This window comes from Perissodus microlepis, chromosome 7 (genome assembly GCF_051167445.1).
Source record: "Perissodus microlepis isolate ML-2025 ecotype Zambia chromosome 7, ASM5116744v1, whole genome shotgun sequence".
Classification (NCBI taxonomy): domain Eukaryota; kingdom Metazoa; phylum Chordata; class Actinopteri; order Cichliformes; family Cichlidae; genus Perissodus; species Perissodus microlepis.
This window is the reverse complement of record NC_140467.1, coordinates 22,444,679-22,464,074: the sequence shown is the minus strand read 5'-3', so window position 1 is coordinate 22,464,074 and position 19,396 is coordinate 22,444,679. Positions and strand designations below refer to the sequence as shown.

Genomic DNA, 19,396 nt, shown 5'->3' with positions numbered 1-19,396 from the left:
ACCACACTTTAAATCCAACAATTAATGTATGCTAGTACTCTTACATAAGAGTCATATATCTAATTCCTATATCCCTTATTCATATCTTGTTCCATTACTATAACCATAGAAACTGTAGTTTATCTTGAACCAAATCCCATTGTCCTACTGCGTGAATACTAAAGCATTGTGTCACTCCACAGCTGAAAATAGGTCCCTTCTCAAGCGCTGTTAACTTCTCTTTGAGTGACTTTTCTAGTGTCCATCTGTTTGACAAATCGCTAACATTTGTGACCACTTTTTAAAAATTACATGTTCAGTAGAAACTGAGCCACAAACAGGCCAGAGAAGTAAAATAAAAAGTATTCAAAGACAGTGCATACAGTTTGTTACATACAGCTTGTTTGTTATTTTCATTATCTTTATATCTCTCAGATAATATTTAAAACTTGCTTAAACTGCAGCAGCTAATGCCAAAATGATTCACTTTATAATCAATTTGTAAAGTGAAAGAATGCTGACAATTTGTTGTGCCATTTATCCAGCATTTTTTTTTACTTTCTACCAACCACAGTAGGTTTTTTTTTTATCTTTGTTAAATGAAATGCTGAACTTATTAATATAATTCAATATTTCACAAAATTTCACAGACAAAATAACCAAGTCATCAAAAAATCTTCAACGGAGAAAACAGGTATTTGTTGCAGCTCTTCAGCATAAAAACTCGATTCCGTGTAAAACAAAGAAATTCCTTGTAAAAGAACACATCCTACGGCCAAAAAATGAATGAAGACGTTGATTTTTATCCAAATAGAGGTATTTAGTTAAACAAATCATTTTAAAAATCATGTATTCCAAACAAATACTTGACTTTGATGAACTGAGGTATGCATGACTTTAATTGTCTAATCTATTTTTCCCATAATAAACCAGTTGTGCAAATATGGAACAGCATAATTAAAAACAACTTAATTTCCAAATGTAATTATTTAAAATGTCTAAATCTTTTCTTAAGCAATCTCTCAAAGTGGAGTAAAGAGTGAATTTGCTAGAAATAGTCAGCTGCAGATTAATATAGATGTGGGTGTTCTGTGAGATACAGACTAAAGAAACATTTGCAGCACTAATATTAATAATGATGGAAAACATAATCTAGTAAAACTGTTTGACACTCTCATGTTTTTAATATTGCTTAACTTATATTAAAACTCTGCTGCACGATAGCAGAAATAATAAAAGATCTTGGATGTAAAGGTTCTTCCATGGTTTGTCGACACCTGCCTTATATTTCAGTGTAATCTTTTTTTAAAAAATGCAGCCATACCAGAATCAAGTAAAATCCATTTATTATGATTCCATCAAATAAATTTATAGCACAAACATGATTTAAAAAAAACACCTGCCTCTTTTGATACAGAACAAAGGCAGAAAACAGAGATTACAGCTTTGCTGCAAAGCACACAGACATGTTAGTACGCCAAGTAGGTTTTTCCTCTGCTCTGCTCATCTTCAGTCCTGAGACAGGGAGAAATATGAAAGGTAAAAGAAAGCTATTCACAGTGCTTGGAAATACTGAAGTGGTTTTGGACCCCTCTCTCTGGATCCAAGTGTGCACAAAGTGGTACCAAATCCCACGGTAGCCTTTGGTTTTTGTTATTGTCTCTGTCGAGAGGAAATGGTGATAGGAAAAGAAAAACAACAACGACAAAGCTTATACACATCACAGCTTCCATCTCCACCGATCACAAAGGTTCATTAAATGTCTCTTCTCACCAAAGTGGACAATATTTGCTGCGACCATTAACTTGATATGAATGTATTGGTTCCGTTTGATGACAACTTTCAATTAGTTCAAACAGGCTTCAGCCAGAAACACAGCTGATTGTCATACACTTTCATTCCTAGTTCAATTTTATGGTCCGAGCTTGAGTGTATTATTTTTTTAATAAGCACAGAACCAAAAGTAGTAGGAGTGAACTCGAGTCCATCGAGCAAAGAAAGGCTTGTTAGAGCTTCACTGTGAGTGACATAGAGCTTTTTTTTTTCAGAACAGTTCACTTTTTCACTTTTTTGTGTAAAAAGTGATAATTGAAAAAAAATAATAAATTCCCACACAGTATCCGGGCTTTCTGGGAGCCCTGATCACATGGCCCACGAGATGTTGGCTGTATGCTCCTTGGCCTTCATGCGCAGCACGGCGATGCTGGATGACCGCCTCTCAAACTCAGGTTTGGTGTCAAAAGCTGGGTTACTTGCCGGCGTGAGAAGCGAGTCTGCGCTGAAGAAGTTATTGAGAGACACGTGGCCAAATTGGTTCTGCTGATTTGGGAAGCCCATGTAGCCATGGTCAGCAGCAGTGGCGGCCGAACGAGGGGAGTGGGAGTAGGAAGTGACACAAGGAGGGGAACCTCGGGGCAGCATGCAAGAGGAGACCACAGAGCTGCCAGGAGCTGGGCTCGGCCACAGATTGTTGGGGATCTGTTGGGTGAAGAGGCTGTTAGATACTACAGGGAATGGCTTCAATTCATTCCAGCATACAGTACAAATTAGTTTATATGGATTAATAACTGGGCTCGTAAAGACACTGTACGCTGACCTGTTATCTGTGACATACCATTTGAAAAAATTTAAGAGAATTGTAAATACAGGGTTACAGACATGATCTTGTACAGTAAACTATGATGTATCCTGGGTACAATTATTGCCATTCAAACTGTCTATATGGAACATAAAATACAGAGAATACGGAGTATGTAGTTAACAAGCGTCTAGTTTACAGAAGTATTTTTCACTAAAAAATGTTGTTGTTGTTGTTTTTAAAATGTCCTCTGTTATTTATATATAGTTATCTCATGCAACTGGAAAGTTGCAACTGATTTTAAACTTTTACTGTAGCGCTAAAGTTTTCTAACAATTACCTAAAAAAAGAGAGGAGAATAGCAATGAATATTACATAGTTTTTACACTGACAGCGCTCTAATGCAAAGTTTGAGTGATGCCCAACTGAGCCCAGGTAAGAATAAAACTGGTCATTTAAACTAGAATTCACAGTGAGTGCTTGGGCATCCCACATGTTGTATCTGGGCAGAGACTTTGCCTAAGCTAGAATATTTTCATTAGTAACCAAGTGTCTGCTTGAAAGGTCAACTTCAGAAAATATCTGGACCTGATTCTCCAAAGCGTGTAAAAACTACTTACAGGAATCTTAAATAGTTGCATATTAATAATACAATAAATGTAAATGTGGACAAAAATATTTTTATACAAAGCGTGAAAACTTAAAATTATTGTTTAAAGGGTTGTGTTTGTAATGCATCTTTCCATGAAATTTTAAGTGAAGATTTTTCAGTGAACTGCTGATATGATTACGTTTGATGGTGATGTGTATGATTATCAGTCATAGTGACTCCGAAGTAGTTTAAAATGTCCTAAATTCACTCTAAAAGGTCATGTGGCCAAAATTTAGTCAGGGAGCAGTAGGATAACACAAGAGATACACTCATTTGATAAGCTACAGTAAACACTACATGACCGATTTTTAATAAACTTCACCTTACAGAAGGATGACTGTCTAACTTATAAGCTCAGAGTCTACTGACTGCTTGATCACATCCAAATAATTTGATCCTGACACAGTGCGAAATTTCCAATAAACTGAGAGGACAGGCCAATGTAACTAAGGAGCATGCAAATTTCTTCGGTCAAAAAACAGTGACTGGAATATGTCTGCCTCTTCAAAAGACTCTGCAAATTGCACATCAATAGTAACCAGACTGGTAGAGCTCATTTTGCTGAAGCATGGCTTTCTGAAAATCAAATGACAAAATGCCAAATAGGTTTTGACTGACTAAGGTTGTTTTGGGAGTCAGATGAACATCCTTAAGTTAAACTAGCATAAGAATCGACTGGTGCCCTTTTGACCACATGCATCATTGTTAACCATGACTTCAACTTTTGCACAAAAATCAACAACAACCAAAAATCTCACTGACAGAAAAAAAGAAAGTTCTCTAAAAGCCACAGCAATGCAACTCATGTCCAGTGTGTTTCAGCAGACAGAAACAGCCAGTGCCAACAGGGTTACAAGTAGGTTTGTCCGTTTATTGATAGTAATGGGGATCAGCTGTATGAACAGGCATGGCACATATCCAGGAGAATCTATCAGAAACATATGTGAGGAAAAAATGTGAGACAGTCCAACAGAATTCTAACCTGGTGTTCGGCCAGGGTATAGCAGAGCTGTGACTCTACTTTTACTTTTACTTTTACTACATTTTATTATTTTTGTCTCTTAGAATCAAACACGTCAGCTGTTTTGTTTTTGCTTTCTACAGAGCTGCTGTGTGCATATTTACATCTCTGAAAACCTAAAAGTCTCCACAACACTTGAAGGCCTGATGTACATTTTTAATGTAACACGTAACAAAAGGAGAAAAAGACACAAAAAACACTGACATTCTGCATCTCTTCTCGTAACTGACCTTTGTCCAAACAGCAAGACAAATCCTCAGCCAACATGCAATCTGATATAAGATCATTCATTCAGACATGACGCCTCACAGCGACTCTAATCAGTGTTCAGGCTCCTATCTGAAGATGGGTTTCATAATTAGTGATTTATCGAGCAATCGTGGCCGAAGCACTAATTTAAGTTTGAAGTGACCTACATAACTGAGATGTTTAGAAAGGAGTGAGAGTAAAGAGTTCATATTCTTTATAAAGTACTGTACTGCCTCCAGCCCAAGCAGCTGACAAAGAAACTCATTTTCTTTTGACGCTGAGAATTAAGTCCATGAATGCTTAAAATGAATAAAATTAAATAAAATTGTCAATACTTGCCTGTGTGTAGCTGTCTGTCCTCGGTAGCACGGATAAATCGTAGGCGGCTGCAAAGTGACTTTTGGCTTGCTGGATTTGCCCGTAGCGCTCTCTTTTCCTCCACTTTGCCCTTCTGTTTTGAAACCACACCTTTTAAGTAAAAAGAAAAAAGAGAGAAATATAAAATATGTTTACATTTATTAATATTATTTTTTCCCAAAGGCTCAGAAAGAGAGAAAAGTAGCCAATCTATTTTTTTTTAAAAAAATAACAAAACACGGGACAACAGAAAATAAAAAAGTTGCAACATTTAAACAAAAAATTAAAAGAAACACACATGAAAATTTATTTCAACTATCAAAACTTTTATGCTTATATATTCACGTATACATAGGGTTTGGATATTAACGCCCGCTGCCGTACTACGCCTTTCAGCGCTTAAAGGCTCCTGTTCTCATTATGTTTAAGCAAAAACGAGTCGGTCAGTAAACTCTACCTGCACTCTAGCCTCTGTTAATTCTGTCCTCATTGCCAGCTGTTCCCTCACATAAACATCTGGATAGTGTGTCTTCTGAAACACTTTCTCCAACTCCTCGAGCTGCGCGCTGGTGAAGGTCGTCCGGTGTCTCCTCTTCTTGCTGCTGGACACGTTACTGTCGCACTTGTCTCCCATCTCATCCAAATCGGTTTTCTCCGAGCCGGTTGTCACCGGAGACGCCCGCAGAGTGCAACAACCGTCCATGGGCCTCCCGAGGTCAGAGTGCAAGGTGTCTTCATCTGTTTTTGGCACACTGTAACTGGCTACAATACAAATAAGTGATAAGTTAACAACAACAGTCTCAATTTGCTAGTCACTGCACCAAAATATGTAACCTACTAGCCTGTATTGGAGATTAAATTAAATTATTTTATATATCAGATAATGTTAAAAAATAGATTAGATTAAAAAAATGAAAATAAAAATCCAAAAGAAATTATAATTAATAAGTAGGAGAATAAAACATTGAAACGTCATTGAAAAGATCGACTTCGGGGAATGTAAGCTTTTTCCCCTCTCTCTCTCTCTCTCTCTCGCTTAACTCGCTTAACTCGCTCACAAATTTGCGGGATAACTTTTGACTTCGCAAAAATGAGCGTAACAAGCTTGTACTCACGGGTTTGATCCCCGCAGGGAGAGGAGCGGTGCTCGCCGCTCTGCAGCCCGAAGGCCTGCACACATTTTGGTGAAGACTTGGTGAAGTACTGCGCGCTGTCCAGGCTCTCCATGACTTGATCCATGTAGTAATCGCTGGCCTTCATCGCTTGGCTTTTCAAGGCAAACTTATCCTCCATGTATTCCATCATCTTCACCGAAAACCGCTCGCTCTAATCAAATGTCACTATAAAAAAAGAAAAAAGAGAAACTAATCGCTTCGCGCACCGACGAGTAGAGACGACTTGTAAAGCAATAATTCGCCGATGAAGATAATTTGCTCTGTCTTGAAGGCACAACGTCTTTATAGCCCCAAAGAGAACGAGCTCCTTAAAGAGCACCCCCTCTCTGAATATGAAAAAGCGCCCTCCTCCCACTCCTCCTACGCCCTGAATCCAAACCAAACAGCAGTTTAAAGTGATTGGAGACCCACAACGAATTCGAGGAAACAATCAAAAGTGACTTTAATTTACAGCATGTTTAGACGTCCAAAATGAGGCAATAATTTTTCTACAGCTAAACCTTTCAGCTGAAAATGGGATTTAATTCGCGTCTTTGGAAATGTTGTAAGAACTCTGCTCGTGATGTATTTATTTGGAGGAATATTTTAACCTATAGGCAGCAGAAGGAAGTCAACAGTCAGATGTTCTCAAACGGAGGAGATTTTATTGGCGTGAACATATAAATAAGTTTGTTATATTTTGCAGTAAGTCATTTAAGTTCGGAGGATTGATTTATTACCATTTTAAAGAAAAGATCATTTCTGAAACTTCAAACCAGTAAAAACGATATAAAGCAGATTTGACATTTGCGAATCTCATGTGACGAAGTAAAATAATCAATCATATTTAATTATTAAAACAGGAAGGTGGAAAATGCGTTCGTCTTGGTCGGGCAAATCGTCATTATTATTATTATTATTTTGTTAATTATTAAAAAAAATCTGCTTATTTCAAATCCTTCTGAAAACCCAATGCAAGATTTTCTCTTCTTTCTTTTTTTTTCATTTATTTGCACCCAAAAACAGATCTTTATTAACACCGTGGCACATTCCAGACTTTCTCTTTTACGCGATCAAAATATGGATTTTAAGAAGTGATTTTATTATTATTATTATTCTAACACGATAATAATGTAAATTTCATGTCTGGTGCCTTTAGAGTAAGTTTCATTTTTAGCTAAACTTTAAATTACATTTCGAGCTGCGCGCAGGATCTTGTGCACTTCATTGCTTTGTAATGAGAATCTAATATTACGGCTGCAAACCTGCATGAAGCTGCTGCTTGATGCTTGCAAAACTAACTGAAAACTTTTTAAAAGCATAAGACGAGAAATTCTTTTCAGTTGGACTAAAAACCTAAAACTATGCTCTCTAATTAGAGTAGACGATGCCACTGTTGTCTGCTGGGTGAAAAGAGGATTTTATGAACTTTAGCAATAAACTTAAAAAGTTCCATTACTGGAATATTGATCATTCCTTTTTTCTTAATTGAAACATCCGGGAAAGTTTAGTTTCATTAAGCCCTCACACACACACACACACACACACACACACACACACACACACACACACACACAGGACCCAGCTGCGAGTTTTTCACCAAAAAAAAAGAACAGGAAGAGTTGTTCTTCTGTATTTTCTTATTGTAAGAATTATATTACCGCTAACCAAAGGCCATCTTCCACCTCCACATCTCCACCCTGAGCTACACCACCTGCGATGCACACCATGCATAGCTTTGGTTCGCTCGAGGGTCAGTGGCAGTTACCTGGGGCTGCATGGTGCCACAGGAGAAAAAATAAAAATAAATAGGTGTGCTCCTAAGTAGCAGGGGGTGTCTTAGCCTTCCTACGATAACCTTGCACACTGGCTCATGCTGTGGAGAAAATGTTAAAAGTTCACTGTGGTTTGGTGGGCTTTCTGCTGGAAATTCCAGCCACAATAGCTCCTGCATGGTTCTGCAAAAGTGGAGAGGCTGGTCATGAGTTGATCAGTCAGGCTAATTCTATAAGTACTGCTGCCAATGTCATGTGAGCAACCTTGAAAGACCTACAACTTGACTTTAAAAAAAGACAATTCTAAAATATATGATTGAATTGAACTAATTCTCAACCTTTTGAGCCTTAATGTGACTGAACATGATCAAACACACAAAAAAGCTGAAGCTAAACAGGCCAAAATCTGCCACTTCAGAAGGCATAAACATGACATCATGATGCCCAAAGCTACCCTTGGGTATAATTCAATTTAACAAAATGTCTTCAAACTTTGGCTGCATGAAACACACACAGAAAAAGACCAAAGTTTATTTTCCCCAAAAGCACAAACTGTGAGCTTATTGATGCCACTCGAGTCTGCAGAACATTTGGCTGAATTTCAGAAAGTGAAAGCAGCGCATCAGTCACGAAAGTTTGTTTTCATTTTGTTTGCCATTTGCTTTTCCATAATCAGGCATTCCTGAGCACTAACAAGCTTCAAGTCTCAGTGATTTCACTAAGTCTTCTGAGTTCATGTTAACATGTTGCTCAGGTCCCCTATACGACTGAAACCACTGCAAACCGTCCAGTTAAGTAAGCCACGCTAATCGAATGCTATTGTACAGTACAAGGGTAAAGGAAATGTTAAATACATTGTTTATAATAGTATATGCTTTTTTATATATCAGGGAAATTATAAATGGGAAATTCGTTGTTTTTCGTCTTGTCATTGTGAAGATTATTTTGTAGACTATAAATTTCGCATATGATTAATCAATTAATACATTAATAAATTAATATATTTTTCCTAATACTTGAAACATATCTAAAAGGTTTAGGCTTAACAAAAAAATAATAATCAATGAACAGCAAAACAGTCTCTATGACCTCTGTGTCATGGGAGATGCTAAAAGACATCAAGTACTTATAAAAGCACAAAACACCACATAAACCATTGTTATTGTAGTAAACTGCTGAAACCAGTAGCAAAAGAAAAGGCAGTTTAGGCATTATCAAACCAAATTTAACAAACAAAATCATATCACATCAATTATTATTACAATACAAAAATTGTGTTTCTTATTTACTCCTTCATAAAACACATCTTATATTTCGAGTCATCATAAAAAAAAAACAGACATAAAAAAGTGTGTCTAAACATTCATTTAATGATACATTTGATAATGAAAACATTTCCATTTTCTTTTTTAGACGGCAGCTTGCACAATCTGTTCTTACTCTGACAGAGTTACTAATAAAGTAGAAATAAATAGAATCCAACTCCTCTGTCATTTTTATCAATAAGGGTTTTACATTCTAAAGCATTTTTAAGTAGCGCAATATATCTCTGCAAAATTAAGGTCCCTTTTAAAGAATGTACATACAATTCAAACTCTTTAAGATTTAATATTGACTAAAAAAAATGTAATCACTTCAGAGTATATATTATTTTCTTGCAACACACAAATTTGATGTCAAGGTCATGCCACACCCTTATCCTGCATTGCCTCACCACAGCTTTCTTTATTCTTTCTTTATTTGCATTAGTTGGACCACCAAAAACCTCCTACACATTTAAAGGTCTGTGTGTTTCTCATGTTTTAACTATTTTAACATCACAGTGAATTATTCTGCAAGTACACCAGTGTTCTTCAGAAATCTTTCCAGATAGCCACTGCTTTCTTTAAATTGAAACCATTGGCCAAAGTTAACATTTCACATGTCTGTTAATTCATTTTCAAACATTCAGAAATGAATAGGAACCTAAAAGCTGCCAGGAATTGGTTATAACTCCACAGCGTACTTCAAAAATGTTCAGCAAAAATGTGCAAAATTTGCAAATTGTAGTGAAAACATGGAAATGTGGTTTTATGGACTTCAATGCATTTAAAGAGAGCACTTGGAGAGATCTGGATGCAGAGTCCCATTGACATGGCAGACGAGGCTGAGAGGGACATTCTTGGTCTTATCTAAATGTGCAGTGGAGCTCTCATTTTACAAGGCAATGGGTTTTGGATCTCTTAGGTTACATATAATTTACCCATAATCCAAACGTAAACAAATGAAATGAAAAGTGGTAGATTACAGCTTAACAACATCCCTTCAGAATAGGAAGCTGCAGAAAACAGCTCTAATGGCAAATCTGAACTTGTGTCAAGTAATACTAGTGACAAGACATAGGCACAGATAGGCCACGCACACCTGTCTGTAAAGCAAAGCATCAGATTTGACTTATGCAGTACTGGTATGATCACAGTCTACAAAAAAGCAACTAGAAGAATCAGTCTCCCCGCTGCAGGAGAACAGTGCTCTCCAGTTTCACAACAGCCCCCAAGTGGGCAGGACCACCACATCTCTGGCATGCGCCACTCTCCAAGACAAAAATCCCCATCAGATCGTGTACAGTCAAAACACAGCCTCAAGCCATGCTTAAGTGAAAGACAGAAGGAAAATAAACAGGCCGACATGCATTTCCTTCCAGGGAGCCACTCTGCAACTCTGACTATTTGTTTTGACATTCATTAACTTATCATTTTCAGCAAGGAACCTTCAAGCCTGATGTTCACTGCCTTCAGTAGGGTTTGTGTTTGTGGACGGACGCCTTGGCTCTCCAAATTCAAATACACAGACAAGGCCATTACGATCCACGGCAGAAGATAAAGAAAACAGTGTTCCAAATCTAACACCAACGTTTGTGCTGAGAACATAAATGCAGTCATTTCACGTGCACTTTTGGTTATCAAGCGCTAAACGCAAATACAGGGCAGTCGAACTAAAATTCTGCACTTTCATAAAGTCTGCTCTGAGAAAGCAACAGAAAATTGGAAAAGGGTAAGACTGATCTCATAGTTACAATCTGTATTTAAAATCTGCATGGAGGCAAAATGACAGCATCCTAAGAAACAGGCATTAAAAGTCCTGGTTCTTATTTCCTGCCATCATTTGCATATGAAGCATGTCATCCACTCAACATTTGTGACTTTGTTCCATGTGTTTCGGTGCTAGTTGGATGCAGTGAGGTTTGGGCAATGATACTTGAGAACACAGCATTTGACACTTGAATGAACATAATAGAACCGCCTGCAGATATTTGGGCTGGTCTGAGTCCTGTTGGCCTTAATTAATTTACAGAAAAGGGAGTCTTGAGTTTTCATCTGCTTTTCCATCTCAGTGCAGGCAATAAAACAGCATTAAAAATCAAGCTGACCGGCAAAGGAAAATCACATCGAATTTTAATAGCTAAAAATTTTCTAAAGTATCCACCTGAGCTTTTCCAACGCATATTTTAATAATCTTTTGACGCGAAATGCATCGAAGTACATATAAGAAAGCTGCAGGTGCATCTATTAGAGGCTGCAGAGCCAGGGCAGGAAAAGTGGTGACCTCTGGAAGGAGGCTTTGTGTTTTTACTTGCGCACTCTGTCCCTTTTCTTGCCTCCTCCCCAGCCACCGCTCAGCTGAACCGGGTTGCCACGGAAGGAGATACGCTCCTTTTTTGACGGGGCAGACGTGACTCGTGCGGGAGATGGGACTTCTTTTCCTGGAGACAAAATGGAAGAAGACGGCATCAGTATTTAACATTCAAAACAAGCAGAGTGAATTCACTTTGCTGACTCATACTATATGTGTTTTTAAACAACAGTTGATACTGAGAACTCGTTTTGTACTTCTGTGTCTGCTCAAATATTTTATAGAATTTATTAACATGGGTTATTATTAATTTCATAACATAGTTTTCTAGAGGGAAGGCTATCTTTGCAACACACAACGTCATGTTAGTTTGCCAGGGTCACATTATAGAAATTGTTAAGTACTTAAAAATGCATGGCATAAAGGTAAATATAAAAGCTTTAACTAATGATGCAGTGTTAAGTAGGTTAAAATATGAGGATTTGTAATATGTACTTAATATACATGTTTTGAAAATTGAGCGTCAATTTTGTGTGACTCAAAATACTCGAGATGGTGCTGCATTAAATCTCACACTAAAGACTTAAGTGTGAGCAGGCGGGTTGTTCGGTGCCTCTCAGGAGCAGTGTGTGTGCTGTATCACAGGCCGTTCCACTTTCACCTGGGGATCAGTACAAAGCTTTTCAAACATACAGAACAAAGGCAGCGCTTCTACAGGGTATGATGCATTCCACGTGTAGAGCGCAAACCCGCAGTCAGCACGGCTGCCTCACACAGGGAGTCCAACAGCATGAAGCGCTCTTTAGGTGGGAGGGCTGGGATGCATCGCACGTTCTATGCTAGCCCCAAATATCCGCACAGCTGGCAAACTGTATAGAATATCCATCCGCTCACAAGTCACACATAATCACACATCTCTAAGTTTTGATTTTGTTCAAGTCTGTTGGGCTAACACTGTGATTTTCCTTTCCTCGTGGTCTCTCTTAATACACAGTGTTTTGGTGTTTATTTCCAGGTCAGCTTTGGTGGCTCAGAATATTAAGGAACTTTGTGCAGTAATGCGTTTGAAATCAGAGGCAGAACACTGAACTTTTGCTGCATGTTTTCCTAATAGCACTGCTAGTCGTGCATTCTGTTATTAACAGTACAGAGTTTGATTTTTGTTTAAACTGCTCATTTTAACAAACCACTGTGGCCAAACAAATTGTTTTCAGTCATCTTACTCCTATTAGGGTTGCAAGAGCAGCTTAACTTAAGTAGTTTCCTCTGCACACGTAATGAAAATATTGTGTGAGCCTAGAAATGCATTTTATGGTACTGTCCCGGCAAGAGGTGAGTATCGCATTGCAACAGGTTATAGACTATTTATGTAGTCTTTACTGCTATACCAAACTAAGTGAACCCTCTAACTTTAAACCCCCACCTTGATGATGTATGCCCCTTTACAGGCGAAGGCGTTTGTTAGTCACACTTTTTTGCAGGATCACGTAGGCTCAGTATGAAGATTTACATCAAAGAAGCTGCGTTCCCTGATTTTACTCCATAAGGAATTTCCAAGCCATGACTTTTTGATGACCACCGGGACCATTCGATGCCCTTTCCAAGTTTATAAAATATCTAATTGGCTTTTCAAGAAATATTCTTTCCTTACACATACATCCATATTTCAATTTGCCCTTCACAATTTTGATAATGGATGTTTTGATCAGTGCGGACAAAGAGGCTTTCTTTCTCCCGGCCACACTCCCCGTAGAGTCTGCCTGCCTAACAGGGAGATGCTCGTTCCTGCTGCTGCACCTCGTGGATATCATTTTGAAATCATCATCGGAATCCAATTTGGCTTCGTTAACATGGACAGGGCTCTCCTTCACTCAGATTCCTGGGCTTGTTTAATGTGGTCATCTGCTTGTCAGCCTGTCAGTAGCATCTTTGTCACTCAAACTCCTGAGCCCCACTACTCCTGACAGAAGGGCCAGTCATTCTTCACTGAAAGGACTGATTTTTTTTCTCTCCCTCGCTGCCTGTTTCCTGTCAGAGGAGAATTTCACGACACTCTGTCCCCAGCCCGACCTTGTGGCTCCCCTCCCCTCCCGCAGCAGACGACCAGCGGACTCGGTCTAGGCTGAATAAGCAGCGGCCTTTATCCCCTGGCTCTGCGCACTCAGATCTGTGTGGCCCAGTAGTCATAGGTGCAACTATGCAAACCTAAAGAGATCACATGTAATAAACACACAGTTATGTGCACCCCCGCCAAAAGATTTTGAAGAGTTTGAATTTGAGCCCGTGCTTTTCTCTCTGTGACTGCTAACAGGAGAATATAGAGATATATGTGACAGTGAGCTCATATGTTTATTGGTCCTTTTTTTTAATTGTTATTTTTAAGTCAGAACTTAGTTTCAAGTTAAGGGCAACTTTCTAGAATTGTAATAATTAACACATTTGCATAAAAATACATAAACAATTTTGCACACATAATGAGTTTTAAATATATATACATCTCTAAATTTGCTATAAATTATACAGTATACACAACATTTCTCTGGATTACACTAGATGTAAAAAAAAAAAAAACAACTAAGGGAAACACTTCTTTAAGGAGAGTTGGGTTTTTTACTTCACATACATACAGATATTTTTTACACTCTGCTGAAAGACCAGTTCATTATTCCCAGTATCACTGTGATGTTGTGGAGAAAAGCGGTTTACAAGTTTACAACACTCACTTGCATGACTGGAGGAGGTTCTACGGGCATAACTGTTCACTTTGCAACCCTGGCCAACCAAATTGCTGTTCACCCACAATCCACTGGTGTGATTTAGACAACCTGCATATGCTGGGTTAGCCTGCATGCACCACACTCAGAAACAGACACACACACACACACACACACACACAAATGAGGCCCAAAATGAAACATCTCACGCAAGTAGTCGAACATTCTGAAAATCAACAACCCAGCAGCTCTGCAGTCAGAGCATATATCTAAGAAACTGGAGGAAAGGGGCGGCCCCTCTTGCCAGTAAACATAAGTCACACTGCTCCATAATGGCACGAGGAGACCTGTGGTTTGTGACTTCAAAGACTTCACAACCATCAGCATCGTTCTCAGGTCTAAACAAACTGCTCCAATGTGACACTAGGATTTCAACAAGTGAAATTAAGAAATCGCGCCCACTTGATCCAATTGAAAGTGTCACTACAGAGCTAAACCTCAGACTCCCCCTCCCCCCCTTCCTCCTTTAAATAAAAGTTGATGAGACAGACTCCAAGGGAGAGGACCTACGGTGTGGGATGTGACTCTGACTGGTAAATGTAAATACTACATACCTTTACATGCATGCAACTGCGCCACAAAAAAGATTCAAATCAAGGGGGGGAAACAGCATGGCTGGGGGGACGATACTCACTACGAGCTGCACTCTGCCTCCGTTCAGAATGGATGAGTTTATGTCCGGTAAGAAATGATCACTGAGGACAAAACACAAAATGCTTAGATGATTAGTGTTCTGCATGCTTCACACCAATCCAGTGATTAACTCTCTATTGCAGTCTCCATTTCCAAGCAAAAACTGAAATTAAATTTAAAAAAAAAACAAACAAATTATATGGATTATGTCTGGGTTTTTTTTAAATAGGGCAGGGTTAGCACAGGCCTACACACTGACTTATTTCTGTCATCTCCCTGATTCAGCAGAAGTTAATATGTCATTCTCAGTGCACTGGAATATTTTATTTTAGAATGATACAGCGCAGGTCTTAAGGTGAATCGATACAGATAGATGCATAAACACCACCTTCATCACCTTATGATCTACATTAAATAGCTCACCTGTCTGAATGCCCATGAGTGGCCTGGGTATGGAGCCACTGCTGAGTTTGATCTTGCTTAACTTGCTCTGTCCTCTCTGCCTGCTGATGGCCCGTCTCAGCCCCACCAGCTGCACTCAACAGAAGAAATTAAATAAAGGGTCACAGGCTGTTCTTTTTTCAGTTTGTTGGGTAGGTAACATTTTTGACAACAGTGGCAATAAAGAAATAACTGCCTCATCACCGTGTGCTGTGGAGAAGATAGCATGAGTCTAAATGACAGTACAGGGCTTGTGTTAACAGATGCTTACAAGTGTTCAAGCTGAACAAATAAACAACTGCAGGGCCTGTTCTGTGGCAAAGTTTGACACGTTTTACTGCCATTACAGCGTGCCAGCTTTCCCTCAACGGGACAGATTAGTGGTCAAAGTCATGTTAGGGCAGAAGGTGGTGTAATAATTCATGTAGCACTGCTGAAAGTTGCAACAGGAAAGGCCTCATTTTGTTCCAACAATGGCAGTGACTTGTGTTTTTTTTTTGTAAAATTGAATCCAAGCAATGTTTCAAAAGTTTGTGAAAGTGAAAAATCCAAGAGGCCGGTGATTTATGGGTTATGCTGAAATCCCATAATAAGGTCGTAATTCAAAATAAACATTTACGTTGTACTGACAGTAATGCTGCCTTAGATGGGTGTAAACTGATAATTTATTTTGACAGGCCAGTGCTGGAACTAATGACGCATTTATTTAAGCCATTCACTTGCTTTTGCTGAGCTGTAAAAAGAAGAAAAGAGCTTTACAGTTTTCATGGGTTAATTGAGAAGCCACACTAAAAACGTCAAGTGATAGATGCCTCCCCTGGGGCAGCAAAGGGCAGGATATGGCTACTTGCACTTCCCAAAGTTGAGAGAGAAAGAGGGAGAGATGGTGCATGAGAAGTCCAGATATCAGTTTTCAAACACCAGCCTGCTCGCGTACAGTAAATACAGTGAATACAGTGAATACAAAGGGTAGGTAAACACATGCACAGAAATCTGTACACACTGATGCAAGATAAGAACCACAAAAAAAATCATTTAGTTTGATGTACTTGAGCAGCATGGAGAGATTTCTTCTCTCCATTTCCCCCTCAGAACCCCCTACTAGAGCTTCCTCCTGACCTCCTTCAACCTCCTCAATCCCCCTTGAGTACTCCTCCAGGACATCATGAGGGGGGCCTGTAAAAGTCATGCCTGTTAAGGGGGGCTTTTAACCACATTAGGGGATCTCGTCAATATCAGAGCGCCGGGGAGGAGGAGTGGCATTCAGGTTTTGGCCTGCAGCAAAGCAGAGATGAAGGAGAGATGATGTTGTCACTAAGTAGTCTCCTCTCCTCGAACCTCACTAAAGGAACAAAAAACACTGAGTCCTGCAAAGAGTCAGTACCAGTACCAATAACAACTCCTAAACAAATGATAGTGACCTTAAAGGACAGTTGTGTCAAGAGTAAAACTGTGCACGTGCACAAATATAGCAAGTTTAACAACCAAGTCACTTTATAACAGACATATTTTAAAGTCAGAGGATTCTTGATTTGTCCTTCAGGCATAAACCATAGATAAAAGATGCCCAGTTTGTGGATGACTTGGCAATCTTGGTTTTTTGAAGCCAACTAAAGACACTGTAGGGATTTATCAATCAAGCAAGAGGCCCACACTGAAGAATACGTTGCATTATATTCCTTTTATAAAAATTGACATCAAGTTGTACTCAGTAAGACTCAAACTAGCATTTGAGACCATATACTCACTAGGAAACCCTTCACTGAGGTCATGAATCAAGTAAGTAGTAGATTTTTTAGAAAGACTTTTATAGATTCTGGAGCAGCCAGAAGAGTCCCTCTCCTTCTGGCAATGAGGAAAAAAAATGCATGTTTAAAGCCGTTCCGCATCGACTTTACTTTTAAAGTTGAAAGCCTGAATCTTCATCTTTTATATACATGCTGTGTCACAAAACAAATCTAAATGTAAAAGTGTGAGATGGAATAACAGTGCACATCTGTGGATTAGAACATCTATCCACCAGAGATGTAAAGCTTTTCTAACCCCTAAAACTTGGTTTCATGCATTAGGCGACTTGACTCTAAATGATTCTACAAACATGTCACTGAAGCTAATCTGAATCAAAATAAGGTCTGTAAAATGAAGTTGTCTCTTGCAAAGATATTGGCTGGTTTTGGTCTGCTAAAACATGAAAATAAAAACCACAGTAGGATGGAGTAATTCATACACGCTAATCATCTTTTGATCTAAAAGCATTCTAAGATCCATTTGTTAACTTTGTAAAAACACTGGAACACTGACAGGAAAATGTTTGTGACGATACTTGAAGAGAACTAGTTCAAATTGCATATTATCCAAACACATTAGAAATTAAAAATGTAAATGTTTAGTTCCCACATTTTCAGGCACTGCTCCTGAAAGGACTTCTAACTTGACAGATTAATGTGTTTCTCGATTACTGGAGACTTGTAAGGGACCTTCTGTAAGTAACATGAATTTAAATGAATAAGACGGCTAAAGTGCATACGTTTTCTGTTTTGTGCAGATGGCTAATGTTGGAAAATGTAGGGGAAAAAAAAAAATATAGAAAAGTATTTTATAATCCTGTTTTTTTAGGCATTTGCTAAGTGAAATGTGTGACATTTTAGCAACTCAGTGGTTTTAGTTAGATGTCTGACTCTGTGAATGACTGATGCCCCAATGCACATTGGCTCAGCTCGTTTCTGAAGTGTGCCAATGCACCTCAGTCATGTAGTATGAGGAGAGAGGCTCCACTGCACGAGATAAATAGAAGCTTAGAGATTACGGGGCTGAAATTGGATGCATATGAATGGTGGGGAACAGCCTAAGCTATTTTGACTGATCAATGATAAACAAAATGATTGTGTTTCAGTTTGACTTTGTTGATGACATCAAGTGTGAAATCAAGTTAAATGCTCAGGAGGTAGGGGAACCAGGCTGAAACAAAATATATACCATTGTGTCCCTGAGACACGAGGACGGATGTTTGGTGGGGTTGGATCTCAGTTTGGATGGAAGAGGATGATTAGAACTCTGTGTGTATATGTATGGATATGTGTGTGTGTGTGTGTATCTGTGCGTGCATCTGGAGGGGTTGAGTGGTAATTAAGAGTAGAAATTAGGAGAATTCCTTAGAGGCACACCCCACTGTCAACATCTGCAGCACCCCAGACACATGCAAAAGATGCAAATAATAAGGAAAAGGTATATCTATATTCTCTTTTAAACTTTTAGAAGAAAATTTGTTGTGGCTCTGCACTATTCTCTCCCTCTCTGTCTCCGTGTCTGGGTATGTAAACTGATACCCATTTCAAGTGGGTTACTCATGTCCAGCACATCCACACAAAGAGCCCGGATAAAATAAACACGCAGCGTCAGATATCTTGGAAAGAATCTGTCATGGGTTTGAGGCTAATCACCTCCAGAAGGAGCTTGACTCGAGGCCTGAAACGTTAGCCCCTGTCGGGGAGCGCTGGCTGGGCCAGTCTGGGGCTGGGCTAGCCAGGCCCCGGGCACTGGTGATGAATCCGGAGGAGGGGGTGTCTTACACAGGTCAGGACCAGGGGAGCAAGGAGGTAGGCAAACCTGGACCCTTTTACAGAGACCCAGCTTCACAGCACCACAAGTTAATAACTGACACAGCACCTCACTCGCCAGCCTTATAGCAATGCTGTAAAAAGACAGTAGGAATCGTTTCCCCTAGACTGAAGCTGGATAGAGTTACACATTTCTGTCAGATCAGAAAACTGACTGAGGATACAGAATATAAACCGGAAAGAAAGAGAATGCCCTAACCAGAGATCCTTCCATTACTTTATCAGCTGTATTAGCTCAAAAACTGTCAATAAGAGGGTGGGGAGGAGCGATGAAGCTATGGGAAAAAAACAGAGCTGGAAATATTGTTGTAATGTAATATGTTATCGGGATACAGCTATTCCTCGATTGCCAGTTAGCTGACAGTTTATCCACAGCAGTATTGTGCTCACACATAATTCCAGTGTCAGCAATCACAATGTTGGAAAGTTGACATAATACACCTGCAATTCAAATAAACAATAGATAACATAATGATGCTGTCACGCAGCTGAGATAGCTCCAGCTCCCCCCATGACCCTGAGCTGGATAAGAGGAAGAAAATGGATGGATGATG

At 39.1% G+C, this 19,396-nt stretch overlaps 2 protein-coding genes across 2 annotated transcripts in view; both read right to left on the bottom strand.

Moving 5' to 3' along the window:
• Positions 1 to 1,308: 1,308 nt before the first annotated feature.
• On the bottom strand, positions 1,309 to 9,044 carry alx1 (ALX homeobox 1). Its single transcript, XM_084934216.1, has 4 exons — positions 5,952 to 9,044; positions 5,294 to 5,598; positions 4,819 to 4,947; positions 1,309 to 2,457 (listed from the first exon to the last, which is right to left on the bottom strand). Exons 1-4 carry the CDS (start codon positions 6,139 to 6,141, stop codon positions 2,122 to 2,124), a joined length of 960 nt encoding a protein of 319 aa, XP_084790342.1. The 5' UTR covers positions 6,142 to 9,044; the 3' UTR covers positions 1,309 to 2,121.
• A 70-nt stretch (positions 9,045 to 9,114) lies between these two features.
• The window catches only part of lrriq1 (leucine-rich repeats and IQ motif containing 1), a 37,036-nt gene continuing 26,754 nt past the window's right edge, over positions 9,115 to 19,396 (bottom strand). Inside the window, exons 24-27 of the mRNA XM_084934214.1 lie at positions 15,208 to 15,316; positions 14,786 to 14,846; positions 14,101 to 14,221; positions 9,115 to 11,507 (exon numbers count right to left, since the gene is read on the bottom strand). Of these exons, the coding sequence (XP_084790340.1) occupies positions 11,374 to 11,507; positions 14,101 to 14,221; positions 14,786 to 14,846; positions 15,208 to 15,316 (425 nt within the window). The 3' untranslated portion in view covers positions 9,115 to 11,373. The remainder of the gene's footprint in view (positions 11,508 to 14,100; positions 14,222 to 14,785; positions 14,847 to 15,207; positions 15,317 to 19,396) is intronic.